This window comes from Pholis gunnellus, assembly GCF_910591455.1.
Source record: "Pholis gunnellus genome assembly, chromosome: 7".
In the NCBI taxonomy this organism is placed as follows: Eukaryota; Metazoa; Chordata; class Actinopteri; order Perciformes; family Pholidae; genus Pholis; species Pholis gunnellus.
Window position 1 is genome coordinate 5,234,082 of NC_136533.1, and position 18,717 is coordinate 5,252,798.

At 43.3% G+C, this 18,717-nt stretch overlaps 1 protein-coding gene across 1 annotated transcript; it reads left to right on the forward strand.

The window, feature by feature from the left end:
* Nucleotides 1-7,802: 7,802 nt before the first annotated feature.
* Nucleotides 7,803-16,218, forward strand: acanb (aggrecan b; the record flags this gene model as incomplete). The annotated part of the gene is made up of 18 exons (XM_079163472.1): nucleotides 7,803-7,881; nucleotides 8,268-8,651; nucleotides 9,092-9,266; nucleotides 9,728-9,855; nucleotides 9,979-10,272; nucleotides 10,466-10,666; nucleotides 11,218-11,392; nucleotides 11,508-11,635; nucleotides 11,728-12,021; nucleotides 12,158-12,268; nucleotides 12,448-12,555; nucleotides 12,690-13,760; nucleotides 13,937-14,050; nucleotides 14,199-14,357; nucleotides 14,695-14,777; nucleotides 14,859-15,003; nucleotides 15,178-15,360; nucleotides 16,039-16,218. 18 exons carry the CDS (start codon nucleotides 7,803-7,805, stop codon nucleotides 16,128-16,130), a joined length of 3,924 nt encoding a protein of 1,307 aa, XP_079019598.1. The 3' UTR covers nucleotides 16,131-16,218.
* Between the last annotated feature and the right edge of the window lie 2,499 nt (nucleotides 16,219-18,717).

An 18,717-nucleotide genomic window follows, 5' to 3' on the forward strand; every position in this document is an offset into this window, starting at 1 on the left:
TAAACCATGCTTTTATATTGTCAAGAGACGAGCAGAGCTGGAGACGAAATGACCTCAAGTAAGGTAAAATGGATTAACAGGTAGTTAAGATTTAAGAAGTTGAAAGAAGAGTGTTTGCATTTCTCTGGGTCAATGTCTAAGTCTCAATCTGATTTCTGTGATCTCAACAGATGACTCAGTATGTGAGAGAATGAACACAGCGGTTCTTCTACTGTAGAAGTTCTACAGTAGGAAAACATGGCTATGGTTTCGTAGACTGTTCCTTTGTTTGACATTTACTTTTTCTTTCATGGGCTCTGGAGCAACTGTTTGGCTCCCCTACAGTCTTGGCCGTCTTTACATTGAGAGAGACGCACTCGAGAATCAGTCTGAGATCACATCAGCGGCATAAGTGAGGTACTTTGTGGTTGTTAGGGTGATTTTCCACTAAACAAAAACTATGAGAGCCAAAGAATGGTTCACTCAGAGTTTTGATACATTTTATTAAAGTCACAAACCTTTTTATCGTCTTATAAAAAATAGGTGTATAACACATTTTTGGGGGCTTTTGGCTTCATGGAGCTTTCTTGTGACTATAAGAGCGCCATTTGTAATCCCCAAAACCTGCCGGCTTGGACAGCGGGAAACACTTCTTCCTCTTCAGCGTCTCCTGTTCTGCTCAACGGCTTTCCAGTGAAGCTTCTCAGCTGCCAACTTTAGAAATCTGTGGTTGAACAGGCCATTTAACTCTGAATGTGCACGAAAATGTCAAGCATGTGTCAACGGGCGAACTTTCCCTGCATTAAAAAAAAAAGAGAGCTATAAAATATATTTTTGGAGGTGGCCTGTGTATAAAAACGTTCTGGTGCCTGACTTTCTGTGCGGCTCCTTCAGATGTGTTACCATGCAACAGCTGATTGACATGAATGATGGTGAGTAAACCTGATGTTTCTATTTCATCTGTGTGCAGCTGCTGAATAAACACGGAGTCGGCAAATAAGCACAAAATTAGAGCAAATCGGCGGCTAATACTTTTCCCTTTGAAGATGTAGATGGTAAGAGTGCGTCAGTGAGTGCAGGCAGCACACAGCCAGTCTTTACACCTCTGAATAGCGTTTGGAGGGAGACACGCCTCTCCTCAACCTCAGGCCAACATTAGCATGTTTGACTTTTAAGTGAATGCACACTGACACCAGCGGCAGACACATGTGGCAGTATATGCATGCTGAAACACGCACTCTTTTTTTAGGATAAACAGTCATCAACACATACTTCACATTCTTTGACATTATTATAGTTTTGTAAACTAATAACTTGTGGTACATTAAGCAGTATAAAGTATTACAAATTAGGTCCAGGTCCTTTTTATCCGCTTCAACATTAAAGTGACGAACACATTAATGCATCCTATCTTTGACACAGTACTGTAAATCCTATATTTCAACATGATGGAATATAAATTAAAGGTGGAAAACGCTGTTGTCCTATAAGTACATACTGGTAATATTTTCTATCACATCATGGCCAACGTAGCTGAGAAACTGCTCAGCATCTACAACAAATAGTTTGCCAAGAACAGAATAAATGCACCATACATTGTTTTGTTGGTATTGTTGCAGAAAAATGAACAGCTAGCGGGACACGCTGTAGCCACCAAATACACTCATTTCTGATTGGCTGGCAGGTGTTCGATGAAAATCATGGACGCACATCAGAAAACATATGCAATAGTAAAATACTGACATTTTACTGCACAATTAATTTTGCTGATAATACTTACATACTTTTACTATAGTAAGGTTTTGAATGCAGGCCTTTTACTCGTAGTATTTCACAGTGTTATTAGTACTTGTATGTCAGGACCCCTCCCAGTATCTACACAGTACACAACGACCGACAGTATACTGTAAATATTCGTCCATTTTTTGACTGTTTTCAGGCAGCATGAACTACAGCATAAGATAAGATTAACTTTTACTCATATTGTATTTTTTGTGAGCTACAGAAGAATATTAGGGCCATAAGGTGAAAAATGAGAGGAGGAAGATTTTTTTTTTAATTTGCATTTCGAGAATTAAATCAAAATGTCAAAAAAAAATGGTGAGAATAAATGAAACATGTCAAGATTAAAGTTGAAATGTTCAGAATAAGGTTGAATTTTCAGTATTAGTGCCAGGCATAAGAACAAATAAATCAGAGGAGGACGGGGTTTTACGCATTTAGAGAATAAAGCAGAAATGTTGAGAATAAGGTTGAAATAACATTTGAGAATAAAGTCAAAATATAAAAAATAACATTGAAATGTTAAGAATAAACACAAAATGTCAATAATAAATGAATAAACGTTTAGCAAAGAGCATAATCAGAAATGTCGCCTTTATTCTCAACATTTCTCATTCTTAGTAGTAATAGTACCAATTTGACAAATAACTGCAGATAGACTGAAACAATCTGACATTGTCCAGCAGCAGCAAGAATCCCTGTATTTTGCCAGATTTTATGAGATTCTGTGCTTCAGCGTTGATATTCAAGGCTGTTTGTATGACCTCATCAACTGGCAGAAGATGATCTCTCCCTCTCTCTCTCTCTCTCTCTCTCCCCCCCTCTCTCTTTCCAACATCTAAATGTGTGGTAGAGTTTGAATAAAGCTTCTTTCTGCTCTCCTACTCAGGCAGGAGTGAGAGGCCCCTGGAGTTGCTGGCCCGGGAGCTTTGGAGCATCAACGGTACGTTTCCAACTCACAACTGGAGTCCCTAACAAGGAATATTGTGACAGGGTTTTAGGGGAAATACTTCATCCTCTGATTGGGGGGACAGGTAGGATACTGGTTGAGTACTGTATCAGATGTCAAAGCAAAGGCAACTGTTTGGAGTTTCTTTTTTGATCTCTGGGAAGTTAATCGTGAATTTAAACCAATAACCTAAGTTAGTTTTTGTGCTGGTGGGATTGTGATTTGTTTGCTGGCAGTCTGGTATGGTCTGAGTTGACTTTAGTGAGGTGTTAATGGATTCAGCTTTTCTTTACAACTAACTGATTGTTGATGTTGGATTTGCTGGTTTAATTTCACCGTTGTGCTGTGTGTTATTCCAAAGTGTTTTAAAGAGTATAATGTGGCAGGAAAAGTGTTATTAATCCCATTTATATGTCAGTTTGCATTCTGGGTGGCTTCCCTGGATGGATGGAGAGTGGCATGTATGAAATTGCATCACACAACTTAATTACTCAGTGTCTGAATTAATTTCATCTCAATATGCCAGTACTCAAAGATTTGTGGTCTAACCCTGAATGGCTTGCGACTCCTTAAAACAAAGCCGTATGTACTTGTGATGCTCCTCGTCTCCGTTGCATGTCTACAAATCTTGACCGCGTCATTCAAAGAGCAATTAAGTTTTCCTTGTTTCTTTTTTAGAACATTTTTAGAGAAAAAAATGATCCAGTTATTCACAAGAAAACAAGCAAATATCAGAAGAACGTCTGACTTAAGAAATATAATGTTGTGCAGCAGAAATCTTTGCGAAACCTCAGGTTTATTACGCGATCCCTTGACCTCCACTAGAGGTGGCATCACGGGGAATAAGATACTAAAGGTGCAACGAACACAAATCTTTAGCAGACATAGCAGCACGCAGTCACTTCCAGACCTCAAGTCGCAAATGGAAAGAGGGGAAAAATGTTCTTTTCAAATTAAAATCCAAGCATCTGAGCAGTGAGAAACTGAGTTTGATTATTGGGGAAAACAAATGTTACTTCTTGCAATATGGGAAACTACTGTCAAGAGCGACACCCTGTTACCATGGTCACATCGAGCCGTTGGAGCACACGTCGTGAATTATAATTTTCAGATGTCAAGAAATGAAACAAACAATTGACAAAGGGTTCAGCTACAGCACATATCTTTAGACTTTTTATACATAGGATAAACTAAGTTAGTCTCAGATATAGTGTCTACTTGTTTGTATACGTTTGCCACATTTAACTAATGTGCCCATGTTGCTCAAGCATGTCTTTGTATTAAGGCATGTCCTAATGCACCCATAAGCACCTGTGAATATGAATATTCCCCCCCCCCCTCCGTCCACCCACTTAACTGTACAAGAGTCTGTGTGTGTTCTCAAACACAGCCCATACAGTATGTGTCTGTACAGCGACACATGTACACACACACTCCCAAAGCGTTTTCTTTACCAGGGGGGCATCGGACGTGCGCTGCCCTCACATCCCCGTGGTAATCTATGAGTGTAGGTCTGTGTTTCTGTGTGTGTGTGTGTGTGTGTGTATGCGTATCAATGTCAACTCTGTTCTTCTGCTGAGGGACTCTGGAGGGTTGGAGGAGTGTGGGAGGTGGTGAGCCTCCCCTGGATGCCCGCCTCATGTTTACCTTGGCAGGGTCGCAGACCCCCCTCCCCCCCCCCCCCCCAAGGCCCTGCTCCTGCCCGTTGCTGGAACAGACCAAGGCCTTATTGCCTTCAACCTCAGCTGGGAGCGGAACATACCACAGCGGCCGAACAGGGGAGCGAGTAGCAAACCCCTACCGACTGACTGAATGGGCACACTGTGGAGAGAGGGCTCGACTGGCTCGACCTGGCCTGGTGTGGCTTGCTCACGAACGCTAGAGCGCGTTATGAAGTGGCCACAGTTTAAATGATGCATTTAAAGAGAGCCGAAGGTCTGCTGAATGATCGGATGTTAAGGAGTAAGGAGTCAAGGTTTTGGTTGGCTCGCTCTCTGGCGTTCTCTGTGTTAATACATTGTGAGGGAGTGAGAGTACAGGTTTTGCTTTCTCGCTGGTTAGCGCTGTCTTCATTGATTTTTGGGAGGCCTACCATGACATTATACTTTTTATGTAAAAGAACATATGACTCATTTCATGCAAACACAAACAGAAAGATACAGCACTGATGCATTATCTTTACATATATATATATATCCTCTATATCTACCCATATTTACTAACTCAAGAAATATGCAAAAAACATTTAAACAGTAGTTAAAGAGTAACTTAATTCCAGACTGAATACTTGTGTGCTTGACAGTGATGGGTGTGATTGGATGCTGGCCTGAAGTGTGCACTGCTGCTGGCCTGATATGAGACAGACAGTCTTCATCTTCAGTCGCACATCGCCCCCACTCTGTTTCAGCCTGTTCTCATTCCACGGGCATCAAATACAGATGCTTCGTCACGCCCCCCTCGGCGTCTGATACCGACGCACAAGGCACCCTTTAGCGTCTGCTCATCCGGGTCATCATTAGACGCTCAGAGAAAATGCTCGAAGAGTGTGATGACGTAGTGTAAAGGCTGAGGGGAGGTGGATGGTGTTCGAGATCGGGGGTTTGTGTGTTGTTGAGTTAGTTCGTATCCGCCTGAATCTAACAGCATTTTAAATCGACACTGATGCGTAGCCACTAGTTTTGCCAGAGTTTTAAGAACGCAGCGGAGTGAAGTCAACATGCCAGACGAACCCGTCAACTCAAACTAGTGGAGGGGAGGTTTGAATTATCTGGACCCCGGAAACCCTATTGCACATTTAGGAGTGATGTCACGTTGTACTGGAACATCCTGGAGCACACTTCTACATCACTGCAGCAGTGTGAGAAGTTAAACCACTGGGAGTCAGCAAAAACAATATTTCCAGCTGCTGTTAAGTTGCTCTCTATTGGAAATATACTTTAGACATTACCTTTGATCTTATGGGAAGTCTTAAAGTCTTAAAACATCACTTAAAAAGTGTTGTGTATTAACTCTTGCATTACTTGCAGCACATGCGAAATCTTAAAGTGGGATATTCATGGGAGGTTATTGTTGGAAAGTATTTTGAGAAAAACGTCTCAAAATCCAAGAAGGTTAAAATAATTGTGCTAAAGTCAGAAATAAACCAGAAAAGTCAGGTCACGTCAGCAAACACCCCCAAAAGTAGACGTCAGTGAGTTCGAATACGTCATCGTGAAGAGGTTGCGTGGGTGGACTGAACATCACAGACGGATAATAAAAGCATGACAGTGTGGGATTATTCCAGGGTGATTTGTCCATCTGTCCACATATGGTGTGTGGTATTTTGTGTTTCCTCCCAAACTAAGCAAACATTCACTCAGACATATCTTAGACTGCAGGGCAAATATTAGTCCTACCGTAAGCTACGTATGTCCTGGATCTGAGGAACTCTGAGAATGCATCGCCCACACACACACACACACACACACACACACACACACACACATAGAGATTCATGCAGTTTGCACACACAGACAAACAGTATTCACAGTCTACTAGTGTGTTACAGTGAATATGATCTTGGTTTATATGCTGAGTCAGTTGAACTTAGCCTATCACCAGGCTGCCAACCTCAGGTCAGCTACTGTGAGCTGCAGGTTTATTGGTTGTAAATGACACTGTGTGGCTGTTTAAAATGAACTGAATGTGTTCTAGCAATGAACGCAGCACAATGAGGGTTCAGTTGGGACTCTCAACGGTCTCGTTCTGTTTTTTTACCGTGCTGCATGTCACAGCAGTGGAATGCTGAGAGAAAATAAGCAATGTGGTAATCAGTGTTTGACAGATGTGGGTTTGTGATAGCAGAGCTGATGTTTGTGGACCGAAGTAGCCAGTTGGTGAACTTTATTTAATTATGGTCAAATTTGACTTTTGTCTCAAAAAGATATAGATGTTTGTTTTACCCTAAAAAGCAACATTTGATCATAGGAGGTAAATCCTTTTGTTGTGTTTTTAGAAAGCAAGACTAAGAGTCTACAGCCATGCAGCCAGTGGAGCGTTGAGCTAAATGACAACAGCAACGACAACAAACTGATGTAGAGCAAGAGTGATGCTCTTCCTCTACGTTTAGCATATCGGCGTGCTATAATTAGCAGTAAGCACAATAAGTACAGCTGAGATTGATGGGAATGTCATTAGTTTTGCTGGAATTTGGTCATAAACCAAAATATTTGAAAATGGCATTGAAGTAGTTATGAAACTATTTAAGTCTGGACCAAAGTGATGGGCCAACCGACTTTTCCCTCCCAAGAGTAATGGCACTAACGTAACTAAACAACTAAAAAGAAACTGAATTTAATAAAAGCACAAATAATTTAAAACTTCACAGCAGTTTTCCCGTGGGATATTTGGCTTACAGCATGGGAAAAAACAAACTCTGCTTCTACCCAGAAATACTTGAGATACTGAGAACAGTCTGAGCAGCAGATTATATTTTCATACATGCAGAGACTATAAATATTCGGTATGCACGCAGACACAGAGACAAAGAAAGAACAGTTAGAAAGAGCCTCATTTCAACATTCATTTGTCCCTCTCAGCCATGAGCCTAATTTTAGCACTAAAGACATTTCCCGTGCCCAGAGACAGAGGGGCTTTCATTCCTCAACAAGCATGTATGGTATTTCCAAAATGACAGAGACTCCTGACGTCCGCTTTCCATTTTAGCCAACGAGGCTGACGTAATAACCAAATGCACTGCGTATCCTGGATGGCATGGAATATGAATGGAAGCGTACAGGAGTTAGGGAAAAAACACAGTGGCATTCAGGGGCAGAGGAAATGAAAATAAACCCACTGATTCATTCTAACACTTGCTTCTCTGTTCATTCAGTGCAGCATTTCTCATTAAGACGTTTTCCTGTTTGTAAACCCTCTATATGCATACTTAGCCGTCTGATCAGTAAGTTATGTATGGGTTGAAAAGGCCAAATATGACGATACATTTTAAATGTTTTTTATAACTTTGAGCTCTGCCCGTCCTTTCTGTCATGCATCGTATCGTTCAAACAAATTTGATATCAGTGTCGTCCATTTGGTTGTTTTTCAGGTAATCATGACCCCCCTGCTTCTGCTGTGCGTGTCCTTGCCCCTCATCTCGGCAACAGTATTGTTTGAGCTTGAAAACCATGACGGTAAGTGTGGTTTAGTCAGATGGCTTCTTATCTTCATAGTCACACTATAGAAATGAAATACGTGTCTCCAGACATTTAGTTTGCTCTAACCTAATTAAATATGCTGCTGATTTATTGGCCAAGTCAGACTTATTTATTTGGCTATTTTTACCTCTCTTTTAGTCTCTTTTTAACCAACCTCAAATTATTTTCCTAATCATCTCTAGAGATTATAGAGAGTATAAAACAAAGTAGTCCTGCAGTGAGTAGACCTGACAGTTTTTTAAAAGAATTTGGAGTCAGCTGTAGCTCAGTTGGTAGAGCAGTTTGTAAATGTATTATTATCATTAGGCTGTATCCTCATTAACAAATACAAAGACTAACATCTTGACCTATCTTTACCATAGAATTGGATGGCACTTTGCGTGTCAGCATCCCTATGGAGATGCCTCTCCGTCCTCTGCTGGGCAGCAAGGTAGTGGTGCCCTGTTACTTCCAGGACAACACAGTCAACGACCCCGGAGCCCCGACCATCGCCCCGCTCTCCCACCGCATCAAATGGACCTATGTCACCAAGGAGAAAGTTACCACGATCCTGGTAGCGTCTGAGGGAAAAGTTCAAGTGGAGACAGAGTATTTGGACAGAGTGACGATGATCAACTACCCGCTGGTGTCCACTGACGCCACCATGGAGATAACAGAGCTGAGGTCCAAAGATTCTGGCACCTACCGCTGCGAGGTGATGCACGGCATTGAGGACAACTATGACTCTGTGGACATCCAGGTTCAGGGTACGCCACAGAAACATGAAGTTTCATTCAATTTACTTCACTACGATATTAAAGTCATTATCTACTCACCACATGGCAGTCATGCTTCTGTTCGTGCATAGAACTTAGACCCTGCAGTTCTGTCTCAAAGGTTCTCTTAAACTAAAGATTTACAGGATAAAGAAAGTTCAAACAATGCACATGTACACTAAGAGAAAACCTGTCAAAAAAGCAGATCAATTCCTTTTGAAATTGCGGCAATCATATAGTTGGCTGCAGGTTTAAACTCTCCGCCTCTGTTGGGTTTTTGGTTGGGTATAATCCAGTGTCCATGGCATAAATCGGTGTTGTAACGGCACACACTGTGGTAGAAAAGAGCTCATCGAAATTGGCATAATGACTTATATGAAGATATTTCATCACATTTCTTATGTCTCCCACTCTTTCTCCGTACCTCACAGGTATTGTGTTCCACTACCGAGCCATCTCCACCCGCTACACCCTGACGTTTGAGAAGGCGAAGGCAGCCTGCATCCAGAACAGTGCAACCATCGCCACTGCAGCCCAGCTGCAGGCTGCTTACGATGACGGATACCATCAGTGCGATGCCGGATGGCTCTCTGACCAGACTGTCAGGTAGTGTTACTCTAAACTGCATATACTGATCACTATGGACAGGTCGCCATAAAACAACTTTATAGCCACACCTACGGGAAATTTAGGGTTTCTAATTCATCAAACCTGAGTGTCTTTAAACTGTGGGAAGAAATCAAAACACACAGAGAAAGGCCATACAGGAAATTACAGCCTGACTCACAGATTCAAACCCGAGATATTTTTTGTTGTTAAATGTCCATTGAGTAACTGCACATCAGTAGTCAAAGACAAGGTATGCTTAAGAGGGCTTTCACAAGCCGTAGTTCTTTTGTCTAGTTTGAATCTGGGTGAGATTTATACTTTTCAATAATAGGCTATAAAACTAAAAAATGTCTTTTACGTACCAACAGACTCACAATGAATAACATAGTAAAAGAACTGAGGTTGTTACTGACTTTTCATCTAAGTCCATCTGCTGACCGACGTTTTGACCTTTCAAGGTACCCCATCCATGAGCCGCGGGAGCGTTGCTTTGGAGACAAGGAGGACTTCCCCGGCGTGAGAACCTATGGTGTGAGAGATGTCAACGAGACCTACGACGTGTACTGTTTTGCTGAGAAGCTGTCAGGTAAATTAATCTAACAAGGGTACCAAAGCTACCTGACATATGAAACCTCTGTAGCGTTGACAGGACGGTAGACTAGTCATGTCAACGTGTTTATCTCCCTTCTGCTCTCCACTCTCCTCCCAGGCAGGGTCTTCTACTCCATGTCTGTAGAGAAGTTTAGCTTCTACGAAGCAGGAGATCAGTGTGCCAAACTCGGTGCCCGACTCGCCACCACCGGGGAGCTTTACCTGGCCTGGAAGGACGGCATGGATGTGTGTAACGCTGGCTGGCTGGCGGACAGGAGTGTACGCTACCCCATCAACATCGCCAGGCCTCAGTGTGGAGGGGGGCTCATTGGAGTGAGAACCGTCTACCTGTTCCCCAACCAGACAGGATACCCCTACCCTGACTCTCGCTACGATGCTGTCTGCTTCCAAGGTAAATCCTTCCTGGAGATTTGAGGAAAAAAAAAATCTACCAGGAGATACTTGATAAGTGTTCAATGCATTCTGGGAGCTTCTTTGTTGACATCTTAACTCATAGCTGTTTTGTATTAACTCTATTTTTGGGGTTGATTTCTTCCCTAAAACTGTCGATTCTATAAAGGAATTATGCAATCTTGTCTCCTCAGCTGGTGAGTATGCCGGTGTCGTGCCCTTGAGGACTACCCCTTTCCCAGACATCATCCGCATGACACCCGCCCCTGGGATGTACCCGAGCCTCACCCCCTCACCTGGGGGAGAGGAGAGCAAGCGTGGAGAAATCGACACCCTCTCCCCGCTGCCCATCCCGCCCAGTGTGACAGACGTAGATGCTGCCATGGCTCCGACAGGTAAGTTGGTTGTGTACTTGGTCGATATCAAAACCCTTTGGAATATTTCTTTAAACTGTGAGAATGCATTTCTACAAAGTTGTAGCCTTCTGACAAATGAAATCTAGAAGGCTGAACCTTCAACTCCTCCCAAAATGAAAGTATCTGTGGAAATCCATGCCTTTGATGATACAAAAGACAAAAATCGGCTGCAACTTTTATGCTTTGTTGACCCATTCCAATAACTTATTTTTGGAGATGCCTAACTAAAAAACAATATTTCTGTTGGCTATTCAGGTATAGGCAATACCCTAACAAGTATTCCAGCAGCAGGATCCAACTATCAGCACTGTTATATTTAGTACTTTCCCCATGTGTATGTTTTTGTTAAATTTAGAACTATGAATAAATGACCACAAACTGCATCTGTGGGGGGAAAAAAGCACCATGAGAAAATAAAGATGGATTGTAACAAAGTAGGCAAAGCTTAAATAAGAATAAACAACATCAAATGAGATTGTTTACCTTCTGTCCTATTGTGTTTCTTTTCTTCCCTCCCTCTCATTTCCCAGGTGTGGTGTTCCACTACCGACCCATCACCGGTCGGTACACTCTGACCTTTGTGGAGGCTCAGCAGGCCTGCCAGAGTGTCGGGGCGGTCATCGCCAGCCACCTGCAGCTGCAGGCAGCCTTCGAGAAAGGCCTGCACCAATGTGATGCTGGCTGGCTCCGCGACCAGACTGTCAGGTAAACATAAAGCCTGTGTAGTAGGAGACAGACCAATATATTGTGAGTCCTGGATGGACTATTATGGAAAAGCAAAGCCTTAATATATTTAACCAATATTCTCTTTTATGCTCAGGTACCCCATCGTGTCACCTAGAGATAACTGTGCTGGCAATCTGCCATACCTCCCAGGAGTCAGATCCTACGGCCTGAGACCAGCTAGCGAACATTACGATGTATTTTGTTACGTGGAACGTCTGCGAGGTGAGGAGCCCACTCACTTAAATATCGACCTACCTAGCTATTGCATCTGGCATGTTTGAGCTCCTCTGAATGTTTGTGAACGCTTCCTCCAGGTGAGGTCTTCTTCACCAGTGACTATGACAGCTTCTCCTATGAGGAAGCTGTGCAGCACTGTCAGAAACTCAACACCACCTTGGCCACCACTGGGCAGCTGTTTGCTGCCTGGAACCAAGGGCTTGACAAGTGCCGTCCAGGCTGGTTGTTGGACCGCAGCGTCCGCTACCCCATCACAAGCCCCAGGTCCCACTGTGGAGGCGGTCAGGTCGGGGTCCACATTATCTACGCCTTCCCCAACCAGACAGGCTTTCCTGATGAGCACTCACGCTACGACGCCTACTGTTTTAAAGGTAGGGAAGGCGTGGTTACATTTTGATTTTAAAGGAAGATAATGAACTCGCCTAAAAAAGTCTCCCAAACAGCACCAAATTCACCAACATAAGTTGTTATTGCCATTTATTAAAAAACGACTCATTTTTTTTCCAGCTGAAGTTCCAGTTGCTCACTTTGAAAATGAAACTAGTGTGAATCTGACAATCGTGACGGTGGATTTCATCAACAAGACAACAGTCACAGTTGATTACTTTGCTCCCACAGGTGAGACAGACGGATTAAAGCTGTTCTCTTAGGTCCTTGTCATTACCGTGGCTTGATCTTACAGTTTTGATATTTCTCAAAATACATGATCCTGATTATTATCTCAAATAATGTTTTATTGTTTTGTTTGTGTGATATTATCATTGATATTTATATGCATCTTTGTCATCTCTTTTTAGTTGAAACTACTGGAGAATACAATGAAACTGAAACCCATGTAAATATTACTGAAATCGAGGAGTTTATCAACAAGGCAACCACCACAACTCTGCAAGTTCCTCCAGCTGGTAAGACAAAAGGAAAAACTGTGTGAATGAAAAGGCCACAGATATAAGATTTCAATAAAGCTAAACACAAGGAAATAAGAAATAAAGAATCTAACAGACTCTTGAATCTTCTTAATATTCCATTTTACCTCCAGGTCCTGTTGATGTGTCCGGCTCTGGTTCAGCTGATCATTCAGCCAGCGGGGAGATCTCAGGGGAGTCCGGCACCTCCGGTACCAGCGGTGATGCCTCCGGCTCGGGACAGAACGTCATCTTCAGCGGAAGTACGGACGTCTTCTCCGGGGATCATTCCGCCTCTGGAGGCCCGCAGGAGGCGGAAGGGGGAAGTGCTGTCATCGTCACATCTGGCGAACTGGGTAGTGCATCCGGATCTGGGGACGGGGTTGACACTCAACACTCTGGCTTCAGTGTATCTGGATCAGGTTTTATCAGTGGAAGTGGGGACTTCAGTGGTAGTGGCGGAGACTCTATAATCATCATGGTGGATGGGAAGATGGAGGAGGTGTCGAAGACTCACCAAAAACCCACTGAGCAGGAGTTAGGCCAGGGAGGCATTGATACCAGCGGGTCTTTCTTGGAATCAAGTACCTCCGGGTCTGGACGTATGTCCGGGTCGGGCTCCGGTGAATTTTCTGGCATCTCATTTGTTGACCACAGTGCCGTTGACCTGACAGTCCAGCAGTCTGGTGAGCAGGAGGTGTCTGGATATCGCCCCTTTGGATCCGGGTTCCATAGCGGCTTTCCAAGTGGTTTTCCAAGTGGTTTTCCATCTGGTGTCTCAGGCTCTGCCTCTGGGGACTTTATCTTGCATCGCGGTGACGTCAGCTACCTAACATACAATGAAATGATGGAGGTGACCTTCCCGCCACCGATGCGCTACCCCGAGCAGGGCCGTGGGGTGGTGGAGGTCAGTGGGGAAGGAAGTGGGTCAGGGATCCATCATGAATTCAGCGGCACTTTGGACCAAAGCTTGCATTTCTCAGGAAGCGGAGCCCCTGATGAAAAACCGCCTGGATCGAAGATAACTTACACTGAGTACATTGCCAGTCTCGGCCAATCAGGACTCGGGGAGGAGGGTCAGGAAAGCCGTGCTGGACCTACAGTGTATGTAGTGACTCCAGAAGCAGCCTACACCAGCCCAACCACAGCACCGTCAGTGTCATTAGTAACCCCTGCTGTAGTGGAGCAGCCTGAAGTAGTGGAAGGTATGTGGTTTAGGTGTTTACTTTGCTGTAATGTTGCTGATGTAAGACAAGAAAAATACCATACTCACATTATCCATATTTCAGCAATTGTCCTTGTGATGCAGCACCACTGATGAACTGGAAATATGTTTTCAGCCATAATGTTCAAAGTAAAGAGTCTTTCTCTCTGCTCTCAGCCTCTGTCGACCCCTGTGATCCAAACCCCTGCGGTTCAGGATCCTGCTCTGTGCAGGAGGATCTCGCTGTGTGTCAGTGTCCTACTGGTTTCACTGGTAAAGACTGCTCAACACGTGAGTCACCAAACATCATTCGGTTTTTTTGTAATGCCATTTAGCTTGTGTTGGATACTAATATATAAACTCTATCTTTCATGATTTTTCATGCTTTTGTCAAAATGTGTCTTGATGTGTATGTCTGTGTGTGTGTGTGTGTGTGTAGCTGTGCAGGGCTGTGCTGAGGGCTGGTTGGAGTTCATGGGCAGCTGTTACCTCCACTTTGCTGAGAGAGATACCTGGTCTGAGGCTGAGCAACGCTGTCAGGAGGTCAACGCCCACCTGGTCAGCATCGGCTCCCAGGAGGAGCAGCAGTTTGTCAACTGTGAGTAGCTGTGTGTGTAAACACACCAATCTAGAATATCTGAAAACAAATGTTAGTAACAGGTGGGACTATATAAGTAAAGGGAGAAAGGGTTATTGGTCTTTCAAATTTGGGGAGAAAGAGGTAAAAAGAAAATTTAAAAGGTAGAGTTTTGGTGTGATGATGCCGAATGCGCCATAGACATGAGCCCCTGTTCCTCAGGGGGGGGGTAAAACATCTTGTTACTACTTTGGACATTTGAACATTGACATTGCATTGGATGCAAGCATACTATAAGAGAAGACGTGTGCTGTATGACTGGTTTGAAAGCTAAAATAATTTTTTCTTTGCAATGCAGCCAATGGCCAGGACTACCAGTGGATTGGACTCAATGACAAAGATGTGCAGAATGAGTTCCGCTGGACAGACAGCAGTCCTCTAGTAGGTTTGGTTGCTTAACAACTATCTACATCATTTTATCTTGTTTATGGATTCATTGATTTGTCTTTTTACCTTCCTTAGACCTTCGAGAACTGGAGGCCCAACCAGCCAGATAACTACTTCAACTCTGAGGAGGATTGTGTGGTGATGATCTGGCACGAGGGCGGACAGTGGAATGACGTGCCCTGCAACTACCACCTTCCCTTCACCTGCAAGACCGGACCCGGTAAGCTTACTCGGTGGTAATATGTGTCTGGCCAAGAAGTGATTCTGGGATTTCTTTCTAGTAGGAAAATTAGTTTGGGATGTGAAACAATTGGATAACAAAAAAACAACCAGCAACCTTGACCTAGACAAACTGCAACTGTCACTATATGTTTGTCGGTCTTCTTTTTTTCAGCCATGTGCGGAGCTCCTCCTGAGGTGGAACACGGCCGGCCGATGGGCAGCGGCAGAGAGCGCTACCCCGCCAACTCTATAGTCCGCTACCAGTGTGACGCAGGCTACACGCAGCGCCACCTGCCCGTCATACGCTGCATGCCAGACGGACAGTGGGAGGAGCCACAAGTGGAATGTACAGAAGGTAGGAAATCCTGACATATGGATTTACCATCCATAATTTAAAAATGTTTGTGTGTTAAAACAACAACGTGAAAGTGTAGCTCAGTTAACCTCCTCAAAAATGCAACTACAGGTCGCGGCTTTACTTACTTACTTTTCTCCTCTTAAGTAACACAGTAAGCCATTTCAACTGCAAACCTCATGCTCACGGTGATCACCACCCTGTATCCCAGTAAATTAATGAATGTAAATTGCAAAATAGGTGGAGTCTCCTATTAAGAAATTAAATACAAGTAGAAGTTACCTCAATGGAACTCCAGTCATATCAATAAATGCAAAGCTCACTGTCACCATGTATCACAAAGTCTAATATACGAATGCAACAAAGGTCCCTGGTTGAACTGAGGACGTTGCACATTGTTGATGCCTTGAACCCCTAGGTTACCTGGGCATCCAAGTGCTTGTTTTTAATCCACTTCATTCATGAAAGAGATTTAAACCTTGCAAACAAACATAAATTACGTGTGCAATACACCTCCTGCAGAGCTGATGAAGAGCCTCAAGGTGGCCTTTGAAACGGATCCTTTTAACCACAACCGCTCACTTCATGGCAATTTATACGTCTATTGGCAACTCATGTTTACATGATGTCATCAGTATGCGTACCTTTTTCTCCCCCCCCCCCCCCCCCCCCCCCCAGCTGGCGCCAACAGTAACCGGCTACACAAAAGATCCCTCAGGAGAAGAAGTAAAGGAGTCAGCAGCCAACAGGAACAGAGGAAGCTGCACTGAGCAGGAATGAAAAGGACATAGAACAGAGAGCCACAAAGGACCCCCTCTTGTAAAGAAGCATGGACACCAATGCAAATGCCGGACCAAAAAGATAATATTCCCCACCATGTATTTACACACACACACACACACCCACACACACACACACACACATACATACACTGAAGCACATTTAGACAGTGATAGTGTAATTGACTGATGATTTGGATCTTTGAGTGTCACCCTGCACCTTCTGAAGGCAGTTTTTTCTATGTATTTATACTGTCTAATTTATAGCCGTGATCTAGTATTGGGGAGCATTATCTCATTGCACATTTTTCTGCAATCGGTTGCCAGCACTGCACACAAAGTAAAGTAGATGAAATAGTGAGAGGCTTTAGAGTGACACACACACACAGTCCAGATCAGCCCAATAAAATAAAAGTGTTTTCGATTGCAGCTGGATTCTCTGAAGTCAAACACATTGTCACGCAAACTTTTGCTATATTTTTAGGGTATTTTTCTAGATGTCTGTTTCTCGGTAGTTTTTATTACTTTTATTCGGTCTCTAGGGACTTTATTTGTGTGCTTCAGCCTGGCGAGACAAAACTGTTTCGTACGGTGAAGGCGGAGACAGTGATTCTCAAACCTTTTTGGTTGTGACCCCTTAAAATACAGCAATGAGCACCTCTTAACCTACAATACGGAGAATGAAGTCAGGTTTTGTAAGGGGAAAAAACCTGCCGATACATTGGTGAAATGTATCGCCATATTTCAAGACCCCCAAATAATCTTATCACAACCTCAAGTTTGAGAGCCACTGTGCAGCAACACCGCGGCAGCATCAGATATACTGAGATGATTGTGCTGTTCCAATCGATGATGAATATAGAAATCCAAGTTCAAGATGTGATTAAAGTCAGTGCAACAGACCTGGATTGAAATAATCAGCACTCATGCACTTTTGGGAGTCTTCAGTCACTTCTGTGCTAATCATTTGAATCCAGTGCACCGTAAACATAATAAAATAAACAATCCTCATCTGTAGCTGGCACATGCCAAGGAACCCGTACTGAGAAACAAGTGAGACGCTGAAGTCGCTGGCTTTTCTGCCAGGACCAGGTTGCAATACATGCAGTTTTGCAGGTTAGAGTTTGTGACTTCTCAAGAGCAATCAACGACGTCTGTCAGCAAGAATCATGCTTTTATGAGATTCAGTGTTTGCTAAATGAATGGAGTTTCTCACTGTAAATATTCTCTCTACAATTCTCTGAACAGCAGGATCTGTCAATAACCAACGCAGAGACGGACAATTTCATTGTTTGTTTGATTAATTCATCATCCACCCTGTTGATTTGTTGGTTTAATTCAATGGTAGGTTGCAGTTATGAATTACTTATGTAATTTTTAGCCTCAAACATCTTTGTGGAGGTTTCTGGTGTGTGTTTCATGCAATAGGGTTTTATCAACAGAAATGTACTTCTTAAAACTTGAGAAATTATACAATTTTAGGGAATAGAAGCTGTGAAAGCAGTAGAAATTATTATAACCATGACGAGAAAGACGATAGAGAAGGTAGAGGTGGCGGGTACGAAATGTCGACCATGACCTTTTAAAAAGGTCAAGATTTGCTTTTCAACTCTGAGAGCAGAGATACTTGTGTCTGTATCTGATTTCTCACAGAACAACTCACAAACAGTAAAACAGCTAACACACACACACACACACAGTCAAACTGGTACTATCATGGACACGCACACACAATTCAGAGAACACGCTACAGAATATGAAAGTGGATGAGTGAGCGCCATGAAGTGAAACACCGAGCTGGTTCAAAGTTTGCATATTTTGTACACAAAAAAAGATATGAACAAATTGGAATTAGATGCTCCTGGTGTGTGCTGGAATTATTTTACTATCACATTAGAGCGTAAGCTCAAATTTCAACAGGAGGCCAACATTTGAGTGATCATGTGGCGGACAGTTGACAGTGAGGCTGTGTATCAGTGTTTTGATTCTTCAATAAACCGAATCATCTCTTGACAAATAAACCAAAACATGTTTAACGTTGCACACAGAAACGCCTGTTGTGACTTTGTTCAGACCCCGAATGCTCATGTGAACATACAGTGTGCTGTACCAAATAAAACTTGGAATCATCCGTCTCTGTGGAATGAGTGTCCTGGTGTGCAAAACTGTCACTTCTTTACCCGGGAATCATTGCAATTTCATATGAAGGAACTGTACGATCCAACTCGTGGAAATCACACACTGAGATTTTTTCTGTCGTTTTTCTGGAAACATCATCTTTTCCCTGGAGCTGTTGAATTTGAGGTGAACTCTCCGTGCCAGGGGAACAAACCCGGCATTTAGTTTGTTTTTACCTTCCTGTGGAACCCAACCGTGAAAAAACACACAGTAAATAGCTCCTTTATCTGCCCCTACAGCCTCTACCTTCATCACTTCAGTCACCGCAAACAGATCTGCTCTGGGTGTGTGTGTAGCCCTGTATGTATATAAGTATATGTATGCATCTATGTGGTGTGTACATTAATCCGTCTGTGTGTGTGTGTGTGTTTGTGTTTGGGCGTGTAATCCCTGTGTGTTT